At 39.5% G+C, this 24,910-nt stretch overlaps 1 protein-coding gene across 4 annotated transcripts in view; it reads right to left on the reverse strand.

Annotated features, from left to right (window-relative positions):
* Positions 1–21,361, reverse strand: part of ELAVL4 (ELAV like RNA binding protein 4) — a 90,375-nt gene extending 69,014 nt beyond the window's left edge. Inside the window, exon 1 of one of the 4 annotated variants that reach the window (XM_040231210.1) lies at positions 21,069–21,361. In XM_040231210.1, coding sequence (XP_040087144.1) covers positions 21,069–21,077 — 9 coding nt within the window. In that variant the 5' untranslated portion in view covers positions 21,078–21,361. Of the gene's footprint in view, positions 1–20,297; positions 20,893–21,068 lie in introns of those variants that run through there. The other 3 variants (XM_040231207.1, XM_040231209.1, XM_040231208.1) reach the window with 3 other exon arrangements.
* Positions 21,362–24,910: the final 3,549 nt, after the last annotated feature.

Here is a 24,910-nt window from a genome sequence, read left to right on the forward strand (position 1 = left end):
CACTTACCATCCTGCATCCAGTCACAGTCTGCCTGTCTGTCTCTCCACAGACTGGGAGCTTCTTGAGAGCAGAGCCTGAATTTTGGTTGGCTTCCTGCTCCCTGCATGCAGTACCCAGAAAGAAATCAGCTAAAGCCCACTGAATGAGTCTGTAAGCAGAGGCAAGGGCGGGGTGTTAGGAGAGTTTAGAGGGAGAGAGCACGAGGACATCCTGGAAGAGACTTCCTTTTTCCTGACCCACCAGACTCTGCAGTGTGCTTAGAAAGAGGAAAATGTTGTTCTGAATTTTTAAATCCTTTTCTTAAGCCGTTTCTTCACTCTTCACTTTAGATGAATGCAGGCATCAAGATCAAAACAAACACGAACTAATAGTGGAGGGGGTCAAATAAAGTCTCTAAGAATCACAATACTAACATGCCATTAACCACAAGAGGAAGAAAATATTTAGGGCTTCATCCAGTGCTCTGCACAAAAGGTGTGCTGTCAAATGCTTGGATAAGTATTTTTCTACTGTTAAAAGAGTCTAATGGAGAGTTTGTTTTAAGTAATTTTAACTCTACACATTGCTAATGAAAGCAATGGAGCTTTGAGATAAGTTTTCTCTTTCTCCTTTTTAATCTTAAGATTTTTAATCTAATTTTAGGCAATAGTATATACAATGGAGAGCAAATAAAAATATACAGGTTTTTATCTATATTATCTATATTATAAAACCAATATTCTTCAGTGGCTCACACTGAAGTATCAAGTAGTATCAATTATTTACAATTCCAGTTAGTATAGGGGCCTTTTGACCTATGAAAACACACATTTATAAGTACTCAAACTTAAAACTAAAACTGAACTCAGGATTTCAGATTTCAAAGCCCTTTTACCAAGTACCTTTCTTCACAGAGCCTCAGGCCTCTAAGGGCCTGTGACTTCAGAAGGATGGAGCCCACACAACTTTGCAATGGAAGACTGGCTGTTCAGTCTCTACTGTAAAGATTTGGAGCAAATCAAATCTTGTTTTCCTCTGGCATCCACAGTCCCTTCTGAGATGATATCCTCAGTTTTGAGGTTATATGCTCTCCTTTTTGAAGGCTATACAATGGGAAGTAGCTCACATATTTTAGTCTAAATCTCTTTCTGTGAGCCTTGCAATAAATGATTGATATATAAAATGCACACCCTGAGGGGACTACGTAGCTAGTAGTAGAACCTGAACCAGCCTGTTTACATATGCTGACAATTAATCCTCTGAACAAGCCACTAAAGTAGGTATTCTTAGCCCCATTTTATAGACAAACTGAGGCTCAGACAAGTTAGTGACCTTATAGGACTCCACTACAGGTAAGAAGGGAAAGAAAAAGCTCTCAGCTTCTCTGACTCCAAAGCTCATGATCTTTTTTTTATATGTCTGTTTGCTTTGTTTTTGGCCATGCCTCATGACTAGTTCCCTGACCAGGGATTAAATCCATGTCCCCTGCAGTAAAAGCACAGGGTCCTAACCACTGGACTACCAGGGAAGTGCCCAAAGATTAAGCTCTTAACCACTATAATATTCTTACAAACATAAAGAACCTTAAGATAGAGTCAATGACTCCTGCACTTTTCAGGTCCAGGCTTCTGCAAAGAGCTACCAGGAGATCTTACGAAATTACTTGACAAAACATTCCAACCAGCCTTATCCTTAGCTGAATGATTGGCCAAAACTTCCTTCTGACCTTCTCAGCATGTTTACTCCATTTCACAGCCTCAACTGTAGGGAAACAGAGAAGAGCCTCTCCTTCATAGACAACTTATGAGCAGAGACCTCTGGCCTACTTATGAGTTCTCTATGTTGGGCTTTACTGAGGCCCAGATATCTCAACCTAATCATTGAGTTATTTTTCCAGGGATAACCACCCTACACTAAGTGCAGGTAAGGCAAGTCTGTCACCCAAAAGTCAGCAGCTGCATGTATAAAGTCCAGGCTTTCAGAGTAGGACATGGACTGTTCTATCTCATCAAGTAGAAATAAGACATTGGCTGAACTGTGGTGGCCTCTCGGTATGTCCACAGACACATACTCATTTAGTGCCACTTTTCATTATCTGTATTTTTAAAATAACATTCCAGTATGTGAACTAAGATATCACACAATATATATTACCTACTAATATCCACTTATTTATTTACTCTGCTGTCTGTCTGCGCTCTCTAAAGTGAAAGCTCCATGAGGCAAGGGACTTGTCTTACTCATCACTGCATCTCCAGCACCTAGAACAGTGTCTGGCATATAGCAAGCACTAAGTGAGAAATAGATTTAAGGGACTAGATCTGATAGATAGAGTGCCTGATGAACTATGGACGGAGGTTTGTGACATTGTTCAGAAGACAGGGATCAATATCTCCTCATGGAAAAGAAATACAAAAAAGCAAAATGACTGTCTGGGGAGGCCTTACAAATAGCTGTGAAAAGAAGAGAAGTGAAAAGCAAAGGAGAAAAGGAAGGATATAAGCATCTGAACGCAGAGTTCCAAAGAATAGCAAGGAGAGATAAGAAAGACTTCTTCAGCGATCAATGCAAAGAAATAGAGGAAAACAACAGAATGGGAAAGACTAGAGATCTCTTCAAGAAAATTATAGATAACAAGGGAACATTTCATGCAAAGATGGGCTCGATAAAGGACAGAAATGGTATGGACCTAACAGAAGCAGAAGATATTAAGAAGAGGTGGCAAGAATGCACAGAAGAACTATACAAAAAAGATCTTCATGACCAAGATAATCACGATGGTGTGATCACTCACCTAGAGCCAGACATCCTGGAATGTGAAGTCATGTGGGCCTTAGAAAGCATCACTACGAACAAAGCTAGTGGAGGTGATGGAATTCCAGCTGAGCTATTTCAAATCCTAAAAGGTGTTGCTATGAAACTCCTGCACTCAATACGCCAGCAAATGTGGAAAACTCAGCAGTGGCCACAGGACTGGAAAAGGTCAGTGTTCGTTCCAATCCCAAAGAAAGGAAATGCCAAAGAATGCTCAAACTACTGCACAATTGCACTCATCTCACACACTAGCAAAGTAATGCTCAAAATTCTCCAAGCCAGGCTTCAGCAGTACATGAACCGTGAACTTCCAGATGTTCAAGCTGGTTTTAGAAAAGGCAGAGGAACCAGAGATCAAATTGCCAACATCCGCTGGATCATGGAAAAAGCAAGAGAGTTCCAGAAAAACATCTATTTCTGCTTTCTTGACTATGCCAAAGCCTTTGACTGTGTGGATCACAATAAACTGTGGAAAATCTTGAAAGAGTTGGGAATACCAGACCACCTGACCTGCCTCTTGAGAAACCTATATGCAGGTCAGGAGGCAACAGTTAGAACTGGACATGGAACAACAGACTGGTTCCAAATAGGAAAAGGAGTACATCAAGGCTGTATATTGTCACCCTGCTTATTTAACTCTTATGCAGAGTACATCATGAGAAATGCTGGGCTGGAAGAAGCACAAGCTGGAATCAAGATTGCCGGGAGAAATATCAATAACCTCAGATATGTAGATGACACCACCCTTATGGCAGAAAGTGAAGAGGAACTAAAAAGCCTCTTGATGAAAGTGAAAGAGGAGAGTGAAAAAGTTGGCTTAAAGCTCAACATTGAAAAAACTAAGATTATGGTGTCTGGTCCCATCACTTCATGGGAAATAGATGGGGAAACAGTGGAAACAGTGTCAGACTTTATTTTTGGGGGCTCCAAAATCACTGTAGATTGTGACTGCAGCCATGAAATTAAAAGACACTTACTCCTTGGAAGGAAAGTCATGACCAACCTAGACAGCATATTCAAAAGCAGAGACATTACTTTGCCAACAAAGGTCCGTCTAGTCAAGCCTATGGTTTTTCCAGCAGTCATGTATGGATGTGAGAGTTGCACTGTGAAGAAAGCTGAGTGCTGAAGAAGTGATGCTTTTGAACTGTGGTGTTGGGGAAGATTCTTGAGGGTCCCCTGGATTGCAAGGAGATTCAACCAGTCCATTTTGAAGGAGATCAGTCCTGGGTGTGCTTTGGAAGGACTGATGCTAAAGCTGAAACTCCAATACTTTGGCCACCTGATGTGAAGAGTTGACTCATTGGAAAATACTCTGATGCTGGGAGGGATTGGGGGCAGGAGGAGAAGGGGACGACCAAGGATGAGATGGCTGGATGGCATAACTGACTCGATGGACATGAGTTTGAGTGAACTCCGGGAGTTAGTGATGGACAGGGAGGCCTGGCATGCTGCAATTCATGGGGTTGGAAAGAGTTGGATATGACTGAGCGACTGAACTGATTTGAACTGAAACAAATATTTGAAGAATGGGACACAGATTAATGTTTTTATGATAATAATGATGATGATCATTAACATTTTATGTGCCAAACACTGAGTTTAGTCCTTAATATGTATTGGTCCATCAAATCCTCAGAAGAGCCCAAGTTTAAAGATGAAGAAATTGAGGCATAGGGAGGCTAAGTGATTTGCCCAAGGTCACAGTTGGTAAAGCCAGGATTTGAACACTGACAGTCTTGATTGAAAATCCCTATTAATAACCACTAGGCTAAATGCCTCTTATTAGTCCCCACCTTTTAAGAGGTGAGTAACAGATAATGGGAGACAGAACATGGGCTTTGGAATCAAACAGACTAGGCTTGGAATTCCAAATCTGACATATCCTACTCATGTGACCTTATGTGAGTTATATAAGCTATTTGGTGCTCTTTCTTCAAAACGGGAATAAAAATACCTGCTTTCTAGAGTTGTTGTGAGGTTTAATGAGATAACCTAAGCAAAGTTCTTTTTGCAAAGTCTGACACATACACTATAAAGGGCCACTATTACTGTGATACATCATTGTTAACTGTGTGGTACAAAGAGCAAGTGACATAAGGAGTCTAGAAGAAAGAAGAATTATTGAGGAATCATAGATGAGTCATGGTGATCAGGAGAAGTTTCATGTAAACAGACATACTCAAGATCTTCAACTTGAAGTTATAGAACTGTGGTTGGTGAGCAACAGGAGTGTCAAAACCAGCCTTAGCAATTATGGGGCTTTGGGGCCAACATCTGTCTCATAGGCTAGAGTTTAATAGGCCATTAGGTAAGAATCCGTTTATGGACAATCTAACAGACATCATTCAATTAACAATTAATTAATGAGCACCTACTGAGCCAGATACAGAGATAAACCCAGTCTTAAGTGTTGAGGTGGTGGTGAAATGGACAAATCAGCAGCTGATTATGCCATGTGGAAGATCGATGATGGATGGATGCCGGCAGTGATCACAGAAGAGGCTCTAACCCGGCATCACACAGACTATCTTTCCTGAGTGAGAAATCACCTCCACTTTGTCTCAGGAAGTCAGGCGAAGAAAAGCAGAGGATGTTTGAGACCCAGGGATCTGTTTGGGCGTAAGTACAGCACAGCACAGTGCAGTTCCACAGTGTAGAATGAGTGGAAGGCAGAGAGGTGCAGGACTTGACTCTAGAAAGGTGGGCAAGGCCAGGCCATGGAGGATCTCCTGGGCCTGGTGAAGGTGGTGGGCTTTGGTCCTGAGCCACAAATCTATTTGGTAGCCATCTCTGTGATCTCATCTCAACTTCTGTGCCTGTAGCGGTTCCCCATGAAATACGAACAAAACAGCACCAAGAAAGAGAAAGAATACATTATTTTTTTTTAGGTGCCAAATTTTCTTTGGGACCCTATTTTCTTCCTGAATAGATCACAAGAACTTTTAGCACTAGTGTAGTTTATCATCGCCTCATGATAATGTTCCTCCTTTGTGCTCCAAAGTTGTTTTAAACTCAACTCTGCTCAGCAAATGTTACCCTCTCTTCCCCAGTACAGTAGCCAAATAACTTGATAAATATTTGCTGAATTAGGTTGGATCCATTGAGTGACAACTACATAAGGTAACATTGTACCAATGGGCATGGCTGGGTCTCAAGGGGGGGAGGAGATAAGAAAATGACCGTCATCAGTTCAGTTCAGTTGCTCAGTCATGTCCGACTCTTTGTGACCCCATGGACAGCAGCACACCAGGCCTCCCTGTCCATCACCAACTCCTGGAGTTTACTCAAACTCATGCCCATTGAGTTGGTGATGCCATCCAACCATCTCATCCTCTGTTGTCCCCTTCTCCTCCCGCCTTTAATCTTTCCCAGCATCAGGGTCTTTTCAAATGAGTCAACTCTTCACATCAGGTGGCCAAAGTATTGGCGTTTCAGCTTCAACATCAGCCCTTTCAATGAATATTCAGGACTGATTTCCTTTAGGATGGACTGGTTGGATTTCCTTGCAGTCCAAGGGACTCTCAAGAGTCTTTTTCAACACCACAGTTCAAAAGCATCAATTTTTTGACTATCATAGCACCCTCAATAAACCTGAACTTCTAATGATGCAAATGAGGCATGCATGACCATAACAGGCATGCCCCAAAGCAGACTGCAGGGTGTTGTATTCTTTCAATGGTGGCCTGTTCGTGTAGTAGCAATCTGAATCCCACTCTCACAGCACTTTCACCAAACACTCAGTTCTTTGAGGGCAGAGGGCTATGTCTCCTTTATTATAATAAATTCTCAGAGACCACCAAGTGCTTAGTAAATATTTATCAAGTGGATCTATTTAATCCTTACAACACTCAGAGGGATAAATATTTTACAAATTTGGAAACTGAGGTTCAGAGAGGTAATGTGACTTGCTTGAGGTTATAAGGTTAGTAAGTGGTACAGTAAAAATAACAACAATAATAATTAATGCTTATTTTTAATTCTAAGGAATCCCACTCTCCATTTATCATTCTCCAAATGTCTCTGTCACAGATTTTTGTTTCATTCTAAAATGGGAAAAGTTCTCTCTGCCTGAATCAAACTTGAAGTTTATAATTTGAATTCTTGAACTTTGGTGGGCTTTTCCATGCTGCCATTCCAGGAGCTTCGGTGGCTTTAGGACAGATACATCTGCCACACTGTATGTAAAGACACTCTTTAGCACAAAGTTTCTCCAATACTGTCCCATTCTCTCCCCAATCACCAGGTAAGAATTAATCCAATTTCAATTCAGTTTAGTGCATGTTTGTTGAATACCTACTATGTGCCAGGGACTTCGTTGGTGGCTCAGTGGTAAAAGAATTCGCCTGCCAGTGCAGGACACATGAGTTTGATCCCTGGGTCGAGAAGATCTCCTGGAGAAGGAAATGGCAACCCACCCCAGTATTCTTGCCTGGGAAATCCTATGGACCAAGGAGCCTGGGGGGCTATAATCCATGGGGTCACAAAAGACTCAGAGATGACTTGGCAACTGAACAACAATAGCAAATAACAACTATGTGCCAGGCACTTTATTCAGTACTTTCCAAAAATAAAATACTTAGTATGAGAGTCTTTATATCTGTCCTCTTATTATTAAATCACATTTTACTTACTTTCATGCTCCCCAAAATCTCAAGGACATGTAGTAAGCACTCAAGGGTAAAGACCAACTGACCCACCTATGTTTTTAGAGGAGTACTGTGCTAACACATAGTAGGCATCTTACTACAATTTCATGAAATTGAATAGTTCTTTAAAATTTTGCTCTGGAAATAGACAAAATTGACAGACCTGGGTTCTAAACAAATCCTTGCCCAAACAATTATTGACTATACAACTTTATCTTCCCAAATCTCAGCTCATCCATAAACAGGAAAATTAATATTTACCATTTAAGGCTGTATTAAGGATTAAAAGAGATGCTGTCTGTAAGATGCAGTGCCTGCGTCATAGTAAGAGCTCAACTAGTGAAAGCTAACCTCGTTATTTCTAGTCCTACATCTAGCTCACCTCCACTACCTACTAAGTTCCTTATTATTATTACTTTGCAGGTTCAGCTAAAAGAGCTCAACCAAGGAATGAGATTTGCTAGTTAACAAATATTGTAATTAATAGAGAGCACCAACATATATTGGGCAGACATTAATTTTCAAAGATTTAGGATATAATGTTCCACATTAAAGCTAAAATAATCAGAAGTTGTCCTTTCTTTAATAATTTGGAAGATACTAGAGAATTTGCATTTCACAGCTCTGGAAAAAGTTGTCTAGTTTTTTTCCCTTTGGATAATTCAGAGCTCATTATCATCTAGAACAGGGTTTTTCAAACTTTACTAACCATGATCTAACAAAGTAAAAACAAGTTAGAAATATATTGAACACAGCAACTTCATATTGCAACTCAGAACATCAGTAACTAAAACAAAAGTTTCACGAAATATACCCTTACTAAGTACCAGCAACTGAAAATTTCTATTTCATTGGTGGCTCAGTGGTTAAAGCGTCTGCCTCCAATGCGGGAGACCCGGGTTTGATCCCTGGGTCGGGAAGATACCCTGGAGAAGGAAATGGTAACCCACTCTAGTATTCTTGCCTGGAGAATCCCATGGACGGAGAAGCCTGGTAGGCTACAGTCCACGGAGTCGCAAAGAGTCGGACACGACTGAGCAACTTCACTATTTTAATTTTTTAAAATTCTGGTCAAGACTCAGTAAAACAGCTTTAGGCAAACTAGAACTTAGTAATTTAACTAATATTGTTATCTTGTCTGTTCAAGCGTATTAAGGATATAGTTTAAGTGATCTTCCCATCAACTATGAAGCTGTAGTAAATTCTATTTTACAAATTAAAAACCTGAAACTTAGAAAGGTTAGGTGACTTGGACTAAATAGACCCACAAATTGAGGACAGACCCAAGATTCACAAGTTTTCTAACTTTGTAAATCAAGCTGTTTAAAAAGATTATGATAATTCCATAAACATTTATTGTGCCTACCATGTACCCAACAGTGAAATAAGAGACCATTTGACATGATCTCCACCCCCTAGGGCTTCCAGACTACCAGGGGAGACAAGCATGTCTTAGTACATGCACTTGAAAGTCTGAAGTGGGTACTTTTCTATTCTGGAGGAAATTATCTTATTCCCAAAGTACCACCATCCTCTCTCTGGCCACCCATCTCCCAAAATGAGCACCAGTACCTGTAGGTGAGAGAATGCAGTGAACTCCTCTAATGGCACATTTCTCTACGATCTAAAATAAAGTCAGTACTTTCCCTTCTACTGCTCTTTGCCACTGTAACCCTAAAAGCAATCCTCAGTATGACTCCACTGATGAGCAGCAGCATTATAACATCACACCATAACCAGAAGAGTGCTTTAATGTTGACACCCTCTCAACAACCAATATTTAATTTAGAAGCATCTTCATGATGACTTCAACTTCTGAGAAATCATGACTCAATAAAGACGGGTCTTGACCCCCTGCAAAACCATTAAGAAACTCTAGTCCTCTGATCTAAGACATTTCTTAGCTACTGATTCAAATAAAGCCGAAACCAAAACAAAACACTGGAATCACCTTAAACCATAGCTTTTACCAGTCTCTCTAGCTTTATCTTTACACATCCTATGCTGCACTCAGTGACAGATTTTATTTTCTTGGGCTCCAAAATCACTGCAGACGGTGACTGCAGCCATGAAATTAAAAGACGCTTGCTCCTTGGAAGGAAAGCTGTGACAAACCTAGACAGCGTATTAAAGCAGAGACATCACTTTGCCGACAAAGGTCTGTATAGTCAAAGCTATGGTTTTTTCTAGTAGTCATGTACAGATGTGAGAGCTGGACCATAAAGAAGGCAGAACACCGAAGAATTGATGCTTTTGAACTGTGGTACTGGAGAAGACTCTTGAGAATCCCTTGGACTGCAAGGAGATCAAACCAGTCAATCCTAAAGGAAATCAACCCTGAATATTCATTGGAAAGATTGTTGCTGCAGCTGAAGCTTCAATACTTTGGCCACCTGATGCGAAGAGCTGATTCACTGGGAAAGACTCAAATGCTGAAAAAGATTGAAGGCAAAAGGAGAAGGGGATGGCAGAGGATGAGAGAGATAGCATAACTGACTCAATGGACATGAATTTGAGCAAACTCTGGGAGATAGCGGAGGACAGAGGAGCCTGGTGTGCTGTAATCCACGGGGTTGTAAAGAATCAGGCACGATTTAGCAACTGAACAAAAACAAATGCTGCACTCATGCCAAACTATTTATTCCATAAGTAAGTTCCCACCTCTGTGTTTTTACTTACACTATTTCTTCCATCTGTAATTCCCCTTTCTCCTAATTTTTCTGTCTATCCATCTTTTCTGACCCCACTCAAATGGCATTTCCTCCACGAAGCCATGTCTCCTTCCTGCAACAGTGAATGTCTCCCTCTTCTGTACATTGTACCGCCTCTGCTGAGACAATTTTCACATTCTGTCATAATCCTTATCTACTATATTAGAGTATGTTTTAAATACTGCGACATCCCAGGAGGCACCAACAGTGTAGTTTATACGCAATAGACACACAATTGTGTTTGCTGATTCCACATTGAATAACTTGATCTGGAAAAGGAATTGTTCCCCTTTGCTTCCAGAGAAGCCAAGTTGGATGTATTCTCAAACACTCTGGATCTAGGACTTCTGATGTTGCTAAACATGTAACCTAAGGCAGGCAGTTGAGCTTTATTTTTCTATAGAAAGGGGCCAACAGTCCCTTCTTTAATTACATTAAAGAGACTGTACTGCCAACACAGGGTTAAAATGATCTTACAATGTTAAGTGAATACGAGAAATGATCTCCATGGTCACAGATCCATTACAGCAGAACTGGACTGGGAATAGCTGAAGTTCTAGAAATGTAAACTTCCTCCTCTATTCCGGAACAACTGATAGTTCAGGAACAGTACTGTTAACATTGTATCAAATACAAGCCCATGTCTCGCAAGTTCACCTGTTCAAGAGTTCTTACTCTTTTAAGCTAGAAGTCTTTTTTTTTTTTTTCCTTCTTGCAGATAACCTTAAGCCAGAGGTATAAAGCAAGAAGGAATTGAGGTTCAAGTATAGGCTTACATATATATCATTTTAAAATAATGCAAACACTTATCTGGCAAGGCGATCCTAAGAATATCCACCTGCCCTTCCCCTGTTCACTCACCTGTTCAAATGCTTTACCTAAACATCTCGTTTTGGTCTTTGATTACTAGGTATGAGATTTTTCTAGGACAAAATATGCAGAAACGTCTTCTAGTTTACCTTCTTCAAATTTAAGCCCCTTTCTTTCACTGATATATTTATACCATATAAACACAATCTAAAAATTGACCAAATTCTTCCAGAGAGTTTGGATACCACATATAAAGCTGCTTACAAAATCCTCTGATGAAACTTGGTGAAGTCTTGAGATAGTATACATACGGAAAGAAAAAAGTTCAGTTGTCTGTTTCACAGTAAAGGATCTTTTTCATAAAAACATAAGGCCTGAAAAATGGCACTTGGGGGATCAGATCAATTTATAATCCCTTCCCCTAGTTTTAAGTGTTAAATTGAAGGAAAGAAAATTACTCCCTTCACATCCTTGCTATGATTATATATAGAGTGGAATTCAAAATCCATGATATTAAAACAGTATTCTAAAGATATGTTTCCATTTTAATTCTTGAATCCCCTGAAGGCACTACATGTGTTACTGCTTCACCCTCACTGGTGACAGCAACAGGTCCCAACTGAAAACAATTTGTGAATTTATTTTATATGCCTATTTATTTCCTGCTTCAGAGCCTTGGGAAAAGGTATAAAATTAGGCTTGGCCTAACACCAGTCCTGACACCCACTACCCCTTCCCACATGTGTGTGATCAACACCTGTGTCAAGACCTTTGGGGTGATTCCGCTCCCCACCCTCCCGCCCTTTCTCTTTTCTTCCTTCAAATGGAAGGCTATTAATTGAGGGCCAGCATTCCACTCCCACCTCCCACACTTCTCAGTCAATCTGATCACTTCTAGAGCTGTTTACACTGCCAAAGTCATCCATCATCCTGCCTCACCAAGCAGGAGAAAAACTGATGGCAAGTTAGAAAAATCTCATTAAACTGCTTTCTGCCTCAACCTCTTCCCAACTCCTTGAGAAACAGAACTTCAAAACTGTCTGTTGGGGAAACAAGAGGGATAGAGGGAAGAAAAGCTGATGTGATGAAGGGAAAAAATAGGTCCAAAGTAAGTCGGTTTCTGGGCCAAAGTCAAATAACTCTATCTATCTATTATAGACAACGAGACCATATCAGTTAACCTTCAGTTCAGTTCAGTTCAGTCGCTCACTCGTGTCCGACTCTTTGCAACCCCATGAATTGCAGCACGCCAGGCCTCCCGGTCCATCACCAACTCCGGAGTCCACCCAAACTCATGTCCATTGAGTCGGTGATGCTATCCAATCATCAACTTCCTTTTATTTTATTTATGTCTGAATTCTGAAGTTCCTAAAGACACTCTTTCATGAAATGGAAAAAAACTTCTTCAACTAAAATTAATTTTATATTCACCTTTTTTCTAATGACCAAATCCCAAGTTAATTCTAATTCCAAAGGTGATCGTGTACACACCTAGGCAAAAGCCTAGGACAATACAGAAAACTTAATAAAGCTGCACAACTCCAGGGAAGAACTAAGGGCCTGTCTATGTTTAAAGACGTGCCAAACAAAACCTCCATCCTCATGAGTTCCAAGGAGAGGAAGGAGACTGTGAGCATAGCATGCAACGTTACTCCTTTCCAGGACACTGGCATGGATAGAATGCCTACAGACTGAAAGGGAGTGAATGTCCTCCACGCATCTTTAAGTCTTGTGTATGACTACTGCCTTCTAATACTTTCTCATCTGAGCCTCACTGAACCTCCATTGAGTTAGCCATTATCATTCCCATCTTAAAAATGAGGAAGCTGGAGGCTCAGAAAGTTCAGGTATCTCATCCAAGATCACCCTATTACTAATTGGAGAAGCCGGGATTCTAACCAAGTCCACCTGACTCTGAAGTTCTTTGCACATCCTGGTTTCCTAAGACAGAGCACTCTTTGCAGAGGCTTGCCAGTACAGATGCCCTATGAAGGTCCTCGCAGTCTGAGGCAGACTCATGCTTCCACGGCATCTGAGCTGGCCCTGCTAACAAAGACATGGGAAGAGTGGTATCTAGTTAGAAACAAATCTAATTTTCCTACATGTGCCCACGTCGATGTAATAAGTTTGTAGCCTCATCTGCACACTGGCCCTCTGGTTTCTAATCGCAATAACCAGGTTGATTTCAGGCCTGGAACCTTTTCTACCATAGAGACGATTAAAATATAATCAAGCTAGAAAGTTATCCTCCCCCAAAGCCACCTAAAACAGAGCAACTCCAAAATAAAACCAATTTACATATTTTAGCCCAAATTAAAAAAGTAAAAGCTAAGGATTCCCTTTTAATATCGTGAATAATAAATGCACATTTAGGTAAAGCTTCCTTCGGGGAATGGTTACTATGAGGACAACTTTCCCAATATTATTTATAAATATCATTTTTGTTTTAGTGTTACAGTAAGAATCTGGACTATGGGAATTGTACTGTCTGTACCCAGTGCATTAACAGAGATAATTAATATTGAAGACATGTACGATATCCAGAATTTTAGATGTGTGGCTGGCTGCATTACAAAAAGTAACATAAGAAATGATGAGTCAAATCTGGTCAAAATCACAAATTACAGGGACTTAGTCATTTACTCCATTTTAAGTGAGTCCTTTCCTAATGAAAGTTTCATTAGTAAAGATTGCAAGTTCTCAGGCTTTCCACTACAGACTTTTAAATAGCACTTAGAGCTAAAGTTTATCATTAAAGCTGTATTTACTACTGCTGCATCTTCAAAGGGGGCACTAGAAAAAAAGTTCAACTCAGCCTGTTATTTTTCATGTACAAATTAGAAAGCAAAACTCTACAGGGTTTAGACTGGCAGCTGAGGAAAACACAGGCTACTTGAAAAGCCATTACTGATACTTCCCAGGGTCATGGCTGTCTACCCCTACCATACACACACGAACACAAATACACACATATATCCACACTGCACATAGTATCTAGGTGTACATGACAAAGTAACTCTCCTAGCAAATGTAAAGTTTACACAGGGGTGACATCAGCTATACTTCTATATAACTAAGAAAAAGTTTGCACAGTGGTATGCCAAGGAGGTCACCATCTTCTCAAATCGTCCTTGGAGAGTAACATGAGAAAACGTATTCAGAGAATCAGCCGTGTCAGAAGCAAGGCCTTCTTATTTTTGCAAAATTAATAGGTTATCTAGTCAAGTTATAGCAGATAGACAAGTTCCTTCCAGCTGTCCAAACTTTACCTTTTCCTGAGAGTGAACATCTGGATACATGGAAGCTTATAGACAAAAATGTCCAGAAGAGTTTTTATTTTTATCTTCTAGAGTCATGCACAGACTCTTAAAATACAAAAGGAAAAACATTTATATACTTGAATGTTTCAGCAGATCTTTTCCCAAAATTTGACATAAACCTTATTGAATGATGTCCAACCTGAAAATCCCTCACTCCCTTTTATCCTGAAGTCACAGAGATTTAGTCTCTAAAATATATTGTGATCAGTGTCAGAAGAAATGGTGACTTTCAGTTTCACATTTCAAAAAAAATGCACATAGTAAGTCTTCAACAAGTATTTCTTCATCCAACAACAAATGGCAGCCAGCCTCAACTATGAATACAGTTGGCAAAATAACATCAAGGGTGAGTTGTTCCAAGAGAGCAGACAATAGAAGATAACTAACTCGGAATGAGCAGGAGAGGATTCAAAGCCACAAAGTGCAAAACAGAAGCAACCTCCACATTGTGGTGTGTTTTTTAGAATTCACCATTTTGATCGGAATTGTTTCTCTGCTTCCTCATATCTTAAAAAAGGAACTAAACCTCTTACAGAAAAAAATCCTCATGAATTACTATATTTTATAGCTTTAAAATGAGTAATTAAGAAATGAAATTCAATTTTAAAAGTAACTTTCAAACCTAGAGTCCAGAGAAAGTTATTTTCAGGAGAGACCTATGACTTGTAATTTTTGTCCATTAAAAAAAATCGAATCTGCTAGTTTTGCATTTTACTTTTGTGGTTAAAAATAAGGCTTTCCTAAAACAACAAAAGACAAAACGCAACTACAACAATTACTCTGACCCTATTTCTCACCGCTTTTTCAACCAAAATTTATTTAAGAATTCTTTTTTCAGCATTCAATCTTTCTTGATCCTTGCAGGGGGCGGGGATCCACATTAGAGGGGAAAATATTTCTGGTGTTTGATACAATGAAGATCTGAATAATGCTCTCACCCAAAGCAAAAATGGCCAGTGCTAAAATGGTCCATCAAAAGGTAAAAATCTCAGGAGCAGGGAGAGGGCATGGGGAGAGACAGAGATAGAGAGATGGGGAGGGGAGAGAGAGGGAGAGAGAGAGAGCCATCGCCTATTCAGAGCACTGACACTGCATAAGTGATTTCTTAATGAATGTACAAGGAACAGCATAAATATTACCATTAGGCAGAGTGGATGTGAACATCTAAAGCAAGCTAGCTGACTGATTGCTTTCTCATTTTTTGTTCTTTTGTAACAATTCCATTTCCAAAGTGCTTGATTCTTATTGCTGATGCTCCAAAGCTATTGTAAGCACACTGCCTGAATGCTTAATGAAGTAAACAACAAACAAAATGGCTCATCTTCGGTGCCCCCAGCTAGCATCCCAAACTGGATATAATTAAAGGTGTGAACAAGCAAAGCAAAGAAGTAATGAACCTGCAAAGTCAAGGTTCTGAGAAATTATCGGGCATCCCGCACTGCACCGGTTCAGATTTATCACTCATTATCTCTTATGTCGGCAAGGTTCAGATCCAGGTTGGTACCCCTCTCTACTCTTGTCTTCCAGCTTTCATTTTTCCTTCCACCTCTAGAAGGCTAATTTATGACAATTACTGCTTGTGATGACTCCCAGCCACCCACAGATCACCTTTCCTTTTACCCTTAGAAAGCTGCTCACCTATAAAAGCTCTCTACCCCTATAATACACTGAGATTTAAGAAATATAAGGAAGTTCCTAAAACACACACACACACTTCACAAAATGAAGCAAGAGAAGCCACCCAACCTCCTCCTTGTTTTTACCAGTGGTTAAAGATTGGGTGCAAATGCTCCCCAAGAAAACACAATTCTCCTTTCATATACACGTATATTTTAACTTGAACCCAAATGGTTGATTGAAAGGGCAGCGTTTAGTGTACAAATATTGTTATGAATCTGCACATATATGGTTTCTCAAATCACAACTAAAGAAAGGTGTTTGGTTACTAATGGTCCAAGGGGTTTAGATATGTCTTTTTACTGAATTTTTGTATTTTTCTAATAAGAAAATTTTTGGAGTTTGTGAGGAAGAGAAGCCACTTCTTATGGGAAGACGGCCCAGTTTGGTTTTCTTTCCATTTTTAGACGCACATATATTTGCAAGTATGTATACACATTTGGTAATACCAAATAAGGAAAGCCTAAGACAGGTGCAGGATTCCAGAAACACAAATGCTTACACTGATACACACACACATACACACACACACACAATCCCTCTTGCTCACACACACATAATCTATCAAATGGATGGGAGATGGATAGTGGGCAATAAAATGTTTACTTCACTTTCAAAAGGGGAATTGGCCAATTCTGTGCAATATGGCCCATCGACTGGAAAACAGTATGATAAAAGCTTGGGACTGTTTATGTCTCTTCAATCCCCCAAAATTCTCAATGACATTGGGAAAAAATACTGCATTGCAGCATTTGCCAGTGCACACTCACGTGTCTAGAATCCGTTGGCCAGCTCGCCAACAAATGTACATATTAAGTGTCCAGGCATATAAATTAAGTGCCTAGTGGCCACAGATCATTGAAACTGATGGAGAAATTTGTCAAGGCCAAAGTACTTCTGTCTCTGTACAGTGACCTCTATCAAGACCGCCATTTCTTACTCGCAGTACACACTGATAATTTGTTTCAGCTTTTTCTTAATTAAAATAAGGCATTACCAAGGGCTAACTGGAGCAGCATATCAACATATCTCCTCATGGAAGGAATAGTTTTTGGTCTACATATAGGAAGAGAACCTACCCCCAACAAGGAAATAAGAGCAAAGGGAAGAAATCAAACCAAAGAAAAAGACCTGCCCTGAAGAAACCCGTTTATTGTTCATGGTAACCCTTACTTGAGTAAAACACCTTGATTCACTTATAAATTCTTTTAGAGGTATTAAACACACACACACAGAGCACTATTCATGCAATGATTTCCAGATTTAAAAATTTAAATAGATTATCCCCAATAGAAATGCTAAGTTTAAAATATTTGAAGTCTAACACGTCTCAAACTCTATTTCAAGACGGAGTTTTAATACTAAACTGTGTAGCCCATTTCCTTTCTCTTTCTTTAAAAAATATTCTATTGTTATTACCTCACAACAATATGGTCTTCCTATCATAATAAAATCCTTGACTATTCAAAGGACCAAGGAAAGGCTACAGGAAGATAAAAAAGTTTTAGGGCTTTGGAAAACTATCAAACATAAGCAAACTCATCTATATCTGGTCAGGAGGATGACTTGAAAGAATAGCAGTTAGGAATGAATGGAACTGAGGTCACAAATGAATGGTTAAGTTGCTTGCTAGTTTTTTAATGAGATATTAACATTGTCCTATAAATCAATGATTTTCAAAGAGATTTTTCAGCTGTTTACCTACCTACATTCAAAAATTTAAATACTAAATTATTTAAGCATTATTTTACAATAAGATACATGAACATTCTGATTACTAAAACTGTAATGTAGTCAAGTGTTTTTTGCAGAAATATTCCCAATCAGATTTTCATTTCTTAATAAATGCACACTCAGCCTTGTGTTCCCATAAAGACACACCTCCACATGCAGGTAGTATGTATTAATATTTTTAAGACAAAGACGCGAAGAAGGTCAGCAGTAGAACCACGTGTCTTTTTTACAATCCAAGCCAAGGTGACATTTCCTACAGTAATTATTTTCCCCCTAACTAAAACATATCAAAAAATTCTCAGAAAAAATACATTTGAGATAATCAGAAAACTATTCTATTTTTAATAGCGACATATGGTTACACATTCATGATATGAGAGAAAGGTTTAAGTGTATGACCAAAAAATGTAAGTTTATTTATTATTACCTCGACAGTCAAAACAAATTTTAAAAATCCCCCAATAAGATAAAACATAAGCATCTGCAAGGATGAAAGAATTGGGGTGGAGGGTGGTGGTGCGGAGATTTGCATTGGAGAGAGTAAAATTAAGAGTACTTTCAATACAGCCAGTTATATTTCCCAACCTTTTAACACATTTCAGTGCCTTTTAATCTCTCATTCTTGGGCTTAAAATTATCATGTACCTAATTTATCTCTCCGGAAGAAACCATAATAGATCATACTTTCAGTTGTTTTTATGATACCTTCTATTAACCTAAGTAATATATCTTTCAGTCCTTTTGGTACCCACCATCATGAGAAAGAGACCACTAGTAAAGCACACTTTGAGAGAGAAAAAGCGAGAGATGCCTATCATCCAGTGCACGCATGGGTCCCAGACGTTCAGAGATGCTGGAAAAAAATCAGCTTTTCACTCAGTTTATGCCAAGACCAGGACGAGGACCAAATGCCAAATGGAAGGCAGTAGTTGCAAGGATACAGCCTGATGGATCCTGCGGCTGGAGGCATAGAGATGAAGGTAAAGTAGTAGACTAGAATATAGCTTTTCACGTATTATTTTAAAAAGTAATTTCTACTCGGGATATGAAATGAGAGATACAATGAACTCCCTGGAACTGTAGTATCAATATCTGATTTAGTAAAAACACCAATATCGCCTAGCACAAAATCATTGCTTAGGGTAAATCTATTCTACCTATGTTTCTCCTATGGATATTTTGCTGGAAATTTCGAAGAAATCATTTGCAGAACGTATCAGCTGTGGGAGTTCACTATTATGCTTCTGTCAACTTCATTCAATATAATTTACATTTTTTTCAAATGGCCTCACAGGATTCCTTGCGATTTTTCGCACGTACAATTTCACAGCAGGGAAAAGGGGGAAAGACAGAGAGGCAGAGAGGGAAAAAAAGCAAGATTCCCTACCCTCCCTTCCCCCTCTCCTTCTCTCTCTCTCTCTTTAAACCAAAAAAAAAAAAAAAAAAAGCCAGGGGAGACAGAACAGATGCTTAAAAATAGATTTCTAAAAATCACTGTAAACCAGAGTTAGAAATGTAATTAACACCTATTTATAAAGAATAATTAAAGTTGGGCCGGCCACAAAGAACAGCAAAGATAATCGAGGTCCTGTCCCCCCCTCCTCCTTTTTTTACACTGTTTGCAGTGTGTTCTCATGATAGCCACCTGCTCCCTACTCGGCTTTTCCTCTGTTCGTTTCCCCGGCAACCTTTCATTGGGTTTTCCTCCCAGCTATCGCTTTCAGTTGGGCTGCTCGGTCTAATCTTATTTGTTTTACACCCATCAAAACAAGCAGCCAGACAAAGGCAATCCGCTAAGAATGGGAAAAAGACCACAGCTTTGTTATAACATCTATGCAGAGCGAAAAGTCCTCCCCAGGCTTTTCTAGCAAAAAATAAGTGAGATTGATATGAATTTACAGCCTTCCCCCATATCAGCTTTGAAATCCCGTGAAAGCTATTGCTAGTGAAATTCAAAGTCAAAGTGGGCACCCGTGGCATCTGACCGTGCCATTTTGTGCCATATCTTCAGGGTCAACATCAGGCGACAGGAGTGGGACTCAAGGAGTTTCCCTGCTTCTTTTTTTTTTTTTTTTTTTTTCAGAAAAAGATGATACTAAAAATAGATCTACTACTTTGGCAGAAAGGTTTCCCACTTCCCCTTCCACATCCAAAAGTCCTGTTCCACAATTGCATCTGCTGCTACTGAACCTCATCTCCTCCACCCCTCGTTCCCAGCCTTCCCCATCACTCCGAGCAGGAGACGGAAAAAGAAATGTGCCTTTAACTTTAACAGTCGTGCAATTCCATTGAAAGCTCACAGAGGCAGTGGACATGCCAGCCAACAGTGATGGTGACACTGTGATTGTCAAAAAAGACACCAACCTTCCTTGGCTAAAATGTGAGCCTGATGGAAGAGACAGTGTGTGTGCCTTGTGTGCATGCAGTGCCGTCACACTTGGAGATGGATTCTGGTTTTCAGAAAAGAGAAATACTAACAAACACACACATACACAAACGATCTGCACAGTGATTTACAATGCACAGTCCACCATCCTCATGCACACACATACAGACGCACACACGGCTGGAGTCTCCAAGCTGCCTTCCTCTTTTCACTTACCATCTTCAAGCCATTCCACTCCATCTGTGATCAGAAGAAGATGGACCCTCACACAGTGTGTCAAAAGCGGAAAGGAACGTTATGTAAAAGCTGACATTCCTTCTAACAGAGCTGCTGCCCAGAGAAGGAAGCAACAACTCAACACGCCAGGCACCGCTACACATACAAGCCGCCTCCTCTTTTTTATGAGGTCATGACAGGAAACTCTTTGAAATACAAGATGCAGCATTTACTGAAGCCCAAATAAATCACTCTCTTTGCCGTTTTGACTGCGCAGTCCCCCGAAACACAAACTGCCCATCTCAACGTTCAGGATTCAGGAGCTGCCTCACAAGGTTTAAATTTCCAGCTCAGAAATGGAGAGATTCCTAAGCCGGCTGCACCCACCTCCAGCCCCACGAAACCCAGGCACATAGACAAACCTCCCTCTCCCTTAAAAAAAGAAAATCCTTCTTTTGCCATTATTGTCTCATGTAATATAACCTCTTCCAGCAAACCAGCAATTATTTCAGCCCACCTCCCCTTCTCCACCCCCACCTTTATGTTGAAGGGAAAATTGACAATGACCTGTTAAAAATGAAAATCTATTTCCCCACTGCTTCTCAATAAAAGGACCTACCCGCACTCTCTACACAAAAGAGATAGTAAATGTAGGAACCAAACAGCAGCAGAGAACTAAACTCTTGTGCAAGCATAAGACTGGTCAAGGTGGAGATGCTTTTCTTCCCTCCAGCAACACAAACAACAGATTATAAATCTAGTCATACCTACCATAACCATTCTTATTGGCAAATATTGGGTCTCGCAGAGCTTCGACTCTTCTCTTAAAATTTGCACAGGTTTCAGAATATATTTTTAAATGACTACTATTGTTATATATTTTTAAAGATCCACAAACACAGAGTGGATGATTGTAAAGTAAATCAATTATCTCAATGGGGGGAGTGGGGGGAGAGAAAAAAAAAAAAAGAAAGAAAAGGAGCAGTGAGCTGAAACCCCCGATTCTAGGATGTAGATAAGAACAACTGAACAGAGCCTTGCTGAAATTGGCTCGAAGCTTCCCCTTTTTACATCCATTTATGGGACCATCTGTCAGCCGAAGCCAGGATCTGATTGGCCGGGGAAACGAAGGGAGGCGTTGCAACATCAGGTGCTATTTAAATTAGCTACTGCCAGATTGACGATGTTAATGATTTGGTGACCTCTACAACAACAGAGACCAGATTTCTGAACTGCTTCTTGTGTCTGGTAATTAAGGCCAGGCTGAAGCAACAACAGCCATACTTGTATTTTTACCTTTTCCCTCCTCCCAGTTCAAAAAGTACTGTAACAACTGCAGGTCACTGGCGGCTTGCAAACCTTAACAGTGGGAGTGTTCTCCCTTGCCCTTGTCCTAAGGGCTGTACCACCCCACCCCTCAGAGAAGGGCTTTTCCCTCATAGAATGTTTTCAACCACCTTATCTTTTTCGACAGTTGCTTTCTAGCGAAATGCATATTTAATGATCTGCCTCTGGGCTTAAAGATACAACAGAAGCACTTTAATGTGCAAATATATCTACATTTTAACTTTATTATTTTCCAGTATTGCTGATTTTTAGTAAGTAATGCTCCTTCTGCAGCTAATATGGCCAGTGTTTTAAAAGAAAATTTGAGATTGGGCTTGCTCTGTGAACTAGGTTCATACCAGTTTGCTTCAGAAAACTATTTCCTCATAAATAGAAAAAAGAAAAAAAGCTGGGGGAGAAGGGGGTCAGCTGCCACCCTCTACCTTTCTGCCTTCTGCCTGAGTTTTTCAAAACAGAATGATGAATGATTTATTCAAATGAATTTATTTCTCAACTTGGATGGGGGCAGGATCTGAATTTTTAAAAATCCACTGGAACACATTCTCTCTGTTCTTTCTGTTCTGCTTCACAGAAAGGTAAAATACACTTTTGACAACAGCCTCATTTCATAACCAGTGCAGAGTGCTCATCTTAACTGAACACATGATTTTGTTTCTCTCCTTCCAAGGATGTCTTTTTATTTTGGCCTCTTAAAATAGTGTGTGGTGATGTATACAGTTCGTCTGCCTATTTTATACATTTCATAACCTCTATGCTACCAAGCCTTTAGTATTATAATTTTTTTTTGTTGTTGTTGTTCTACTTTGGGTTTTAAAGTGGCTTATCCAAGAAGTTTATGCTTTACTTTTATCCCAAAGGCTGTTTTATCACTATTTATTTAATTCATAATTTAGTCAATTTGTTCCTCAACAAATACACAGAAGTAACAAATATTACTCAAGACATAGTTTAACATAATTTTTAATCTTTGGCTGTAGTTGACAGCAGGATGGGATAGGGCCATGTGGAAATACATGCCAGGCCGAAAATCATGCTACACTCTGGGCTTCAAAGTCCGAGAATAAATGGGTCTGTGAAAAATTATTATCAAAGAAAATAACCTTTACATTAAAAATTAAAACTATTCTCTCCAAGCTACTATTTCACGAACACACAGATACAAATACACAAGTATATAGATATACATACACATGTTATAAATACAGATACACCATAAAACAATATCTGTTATACATACAATATGAACAATTACACTTGAATATAAATAAATTCAGCTATTAGAAATGAAAGTACATGAAACAGAAAAGTAGAAATGTTAAAACCATAATCCTATCAAGTGGAACAATACTGAATTACATAAACTTTTAAAATAATTTCTTGAACAAATGTATAAAGAGTCCTACGAGTCACAATAGTACTACAGTATCCTTTGAATTGTGTACGAAGGACAAATGCACAGGTTATGCATTCTAAAGAGTTCAGTATATGTACCCAGAGCAGGTACAGGTGCCCCAAATCAACAATAGAAACTCTGAGTGCAAGTTCACCAATATCAAGATACTCTGAAAAGTAAACATGAACACAGTGCTGACAAACACACAAATAAAAAGAGCTCACTGGGAATGAAATATTTACTGTATATTTCTTTGGAGCTTATAAAAGTCAGAATTTCTTAAAATCCTTTCTCCTATCCATACTAATATCAGCATGCTTAGTGAGCCATAAATTAACATTAGGTGTATCAGAAGATATTCCGGCCACTTTTCCAAAATAGTAAGTGTATATTACAGTATAAATCATTAGCTGGTTTTGCTAGGCTAAAAAATCCATGCACTTTGTACATCGATCACTTCTCCAAAAACCTCCACTCTAAAGTCTTTCAACAGAATCCTCAAACAAACGCACAAATGTCCTCAGAGGCCTTTTCTCTAAAGACAAAGGCAGAATCCTATTGTTGGGAAAAGTCAACCTTATTATTGCATTTCCAATAGTACCATTCATCTTTCAGAGTGAGGGGTTGACCGCTACATCAGTGGTGTGACATTTGTAAAGCAACAGATTCTCAATATATTATCGCAAGAATCAGGCAGGCGAGTCTCCCAGTCATGCATGATTTTTTTTTTTTTCCACCACAAGCCACCACCACCACGGGAAGAAACTTGTCTCACTCCAGCAGCAAAGGCAACCTAAAAATGATATCCTAGAGCAGTGGGGCTGCCAGCGCCGCTGTATCCTTCTTACCATAAATGAGCAGTTTCTTGACTCATTAATAACAATTTCCCTTAAAAGAAGTAATCTCCTATCAGTCAGCCCCTCGCCACCATGCTCACATCCCAAAGGTTGCAGATATCTCAGCATCAGTCGCCGGCAGACAGCTTTCCCATACAGAGTCCAGATGGACTGTACCAGAAGCCAATTCAGCGTTAATAACTACCTACTCCGCGCAGTGGAGAAGCCTTACGTGGCACAATGGGCTAGGAAACAGCAGCCGGCTGAAACAGCAAATAAAAAAAGACAACCAAATTCTCCAAAAGCACCGAAAGGAAGGAACGGAAATGGAAGCATGAATTGTATTTCCTTGACTTCAGTGTGAAGGAAAAAAAAAAAAAGAAAGAAGAAAGAAAGAAAGAAAAAAAAAGGAATCCTTCATAAACACACAGGAAAAAATGAAGAGGGGGGGAAAAAACAGATGCTGCCCAGAAAAAAGTGACAAAATATTACCTCATTATTTAACAAAGCAGCATTAAGCGTCCTGCTGATTTCAAACATCTTGCCACAGATTTTGTTTTAAGAGAAACAGATAGAATCCTTTGCAAAGCACTCCGTCTGCAAAGGGTTCTTCAATTTTCTTGCGTGCCACGGAACAGTCAATATATTATTTCCCTAGAGTTCACACATTAAAACCTCTAGTCAGTGAGCTGAATTTTCCCCTTATCTCACACACAGTAGACTCCTGTTATATGTACTGCTCTCTTTGCAAGAGCAGCCTGCCCCAAACATGGCTGGTGTTTAAACTACTCTTTAAAGTAACAGTTCACTGTATAACCACCAGGTGGGTAGAGTGCACAGATTCAAATGAACCATCTTAAAAGATTGTTTTGTGTTTTTTTTCCCTTGGAATAACTCTTGGTGTAGGATGTAACATGAGAAACGCCAGCATCCTAAGAGGCATCTGTCTTGTATCTCTCTCTGTGTCTTGTCAAAATAAACAAATAAAATTCCCTCTCCTGACTTAATAGTGAGGAAACAAAACACCACCACCCATT

This window comes from Oryx dammah, unplaced genomic scaffold (genome assembly GCF_014754425.2).
Source record: "Oryx dammah isolate SB20612 unplaced genomic scaffold, SCBI_Odam_1.1 HiC_scaffold_28, whole genome shotgun sequence".
Classification (NCBI taxonomy): domain Eukaryota; kingdom Metazoa; phylum Chordata; class Mammalia; order Artiodactyla; family Bovidae; genus Oryx; species Oryx dammah.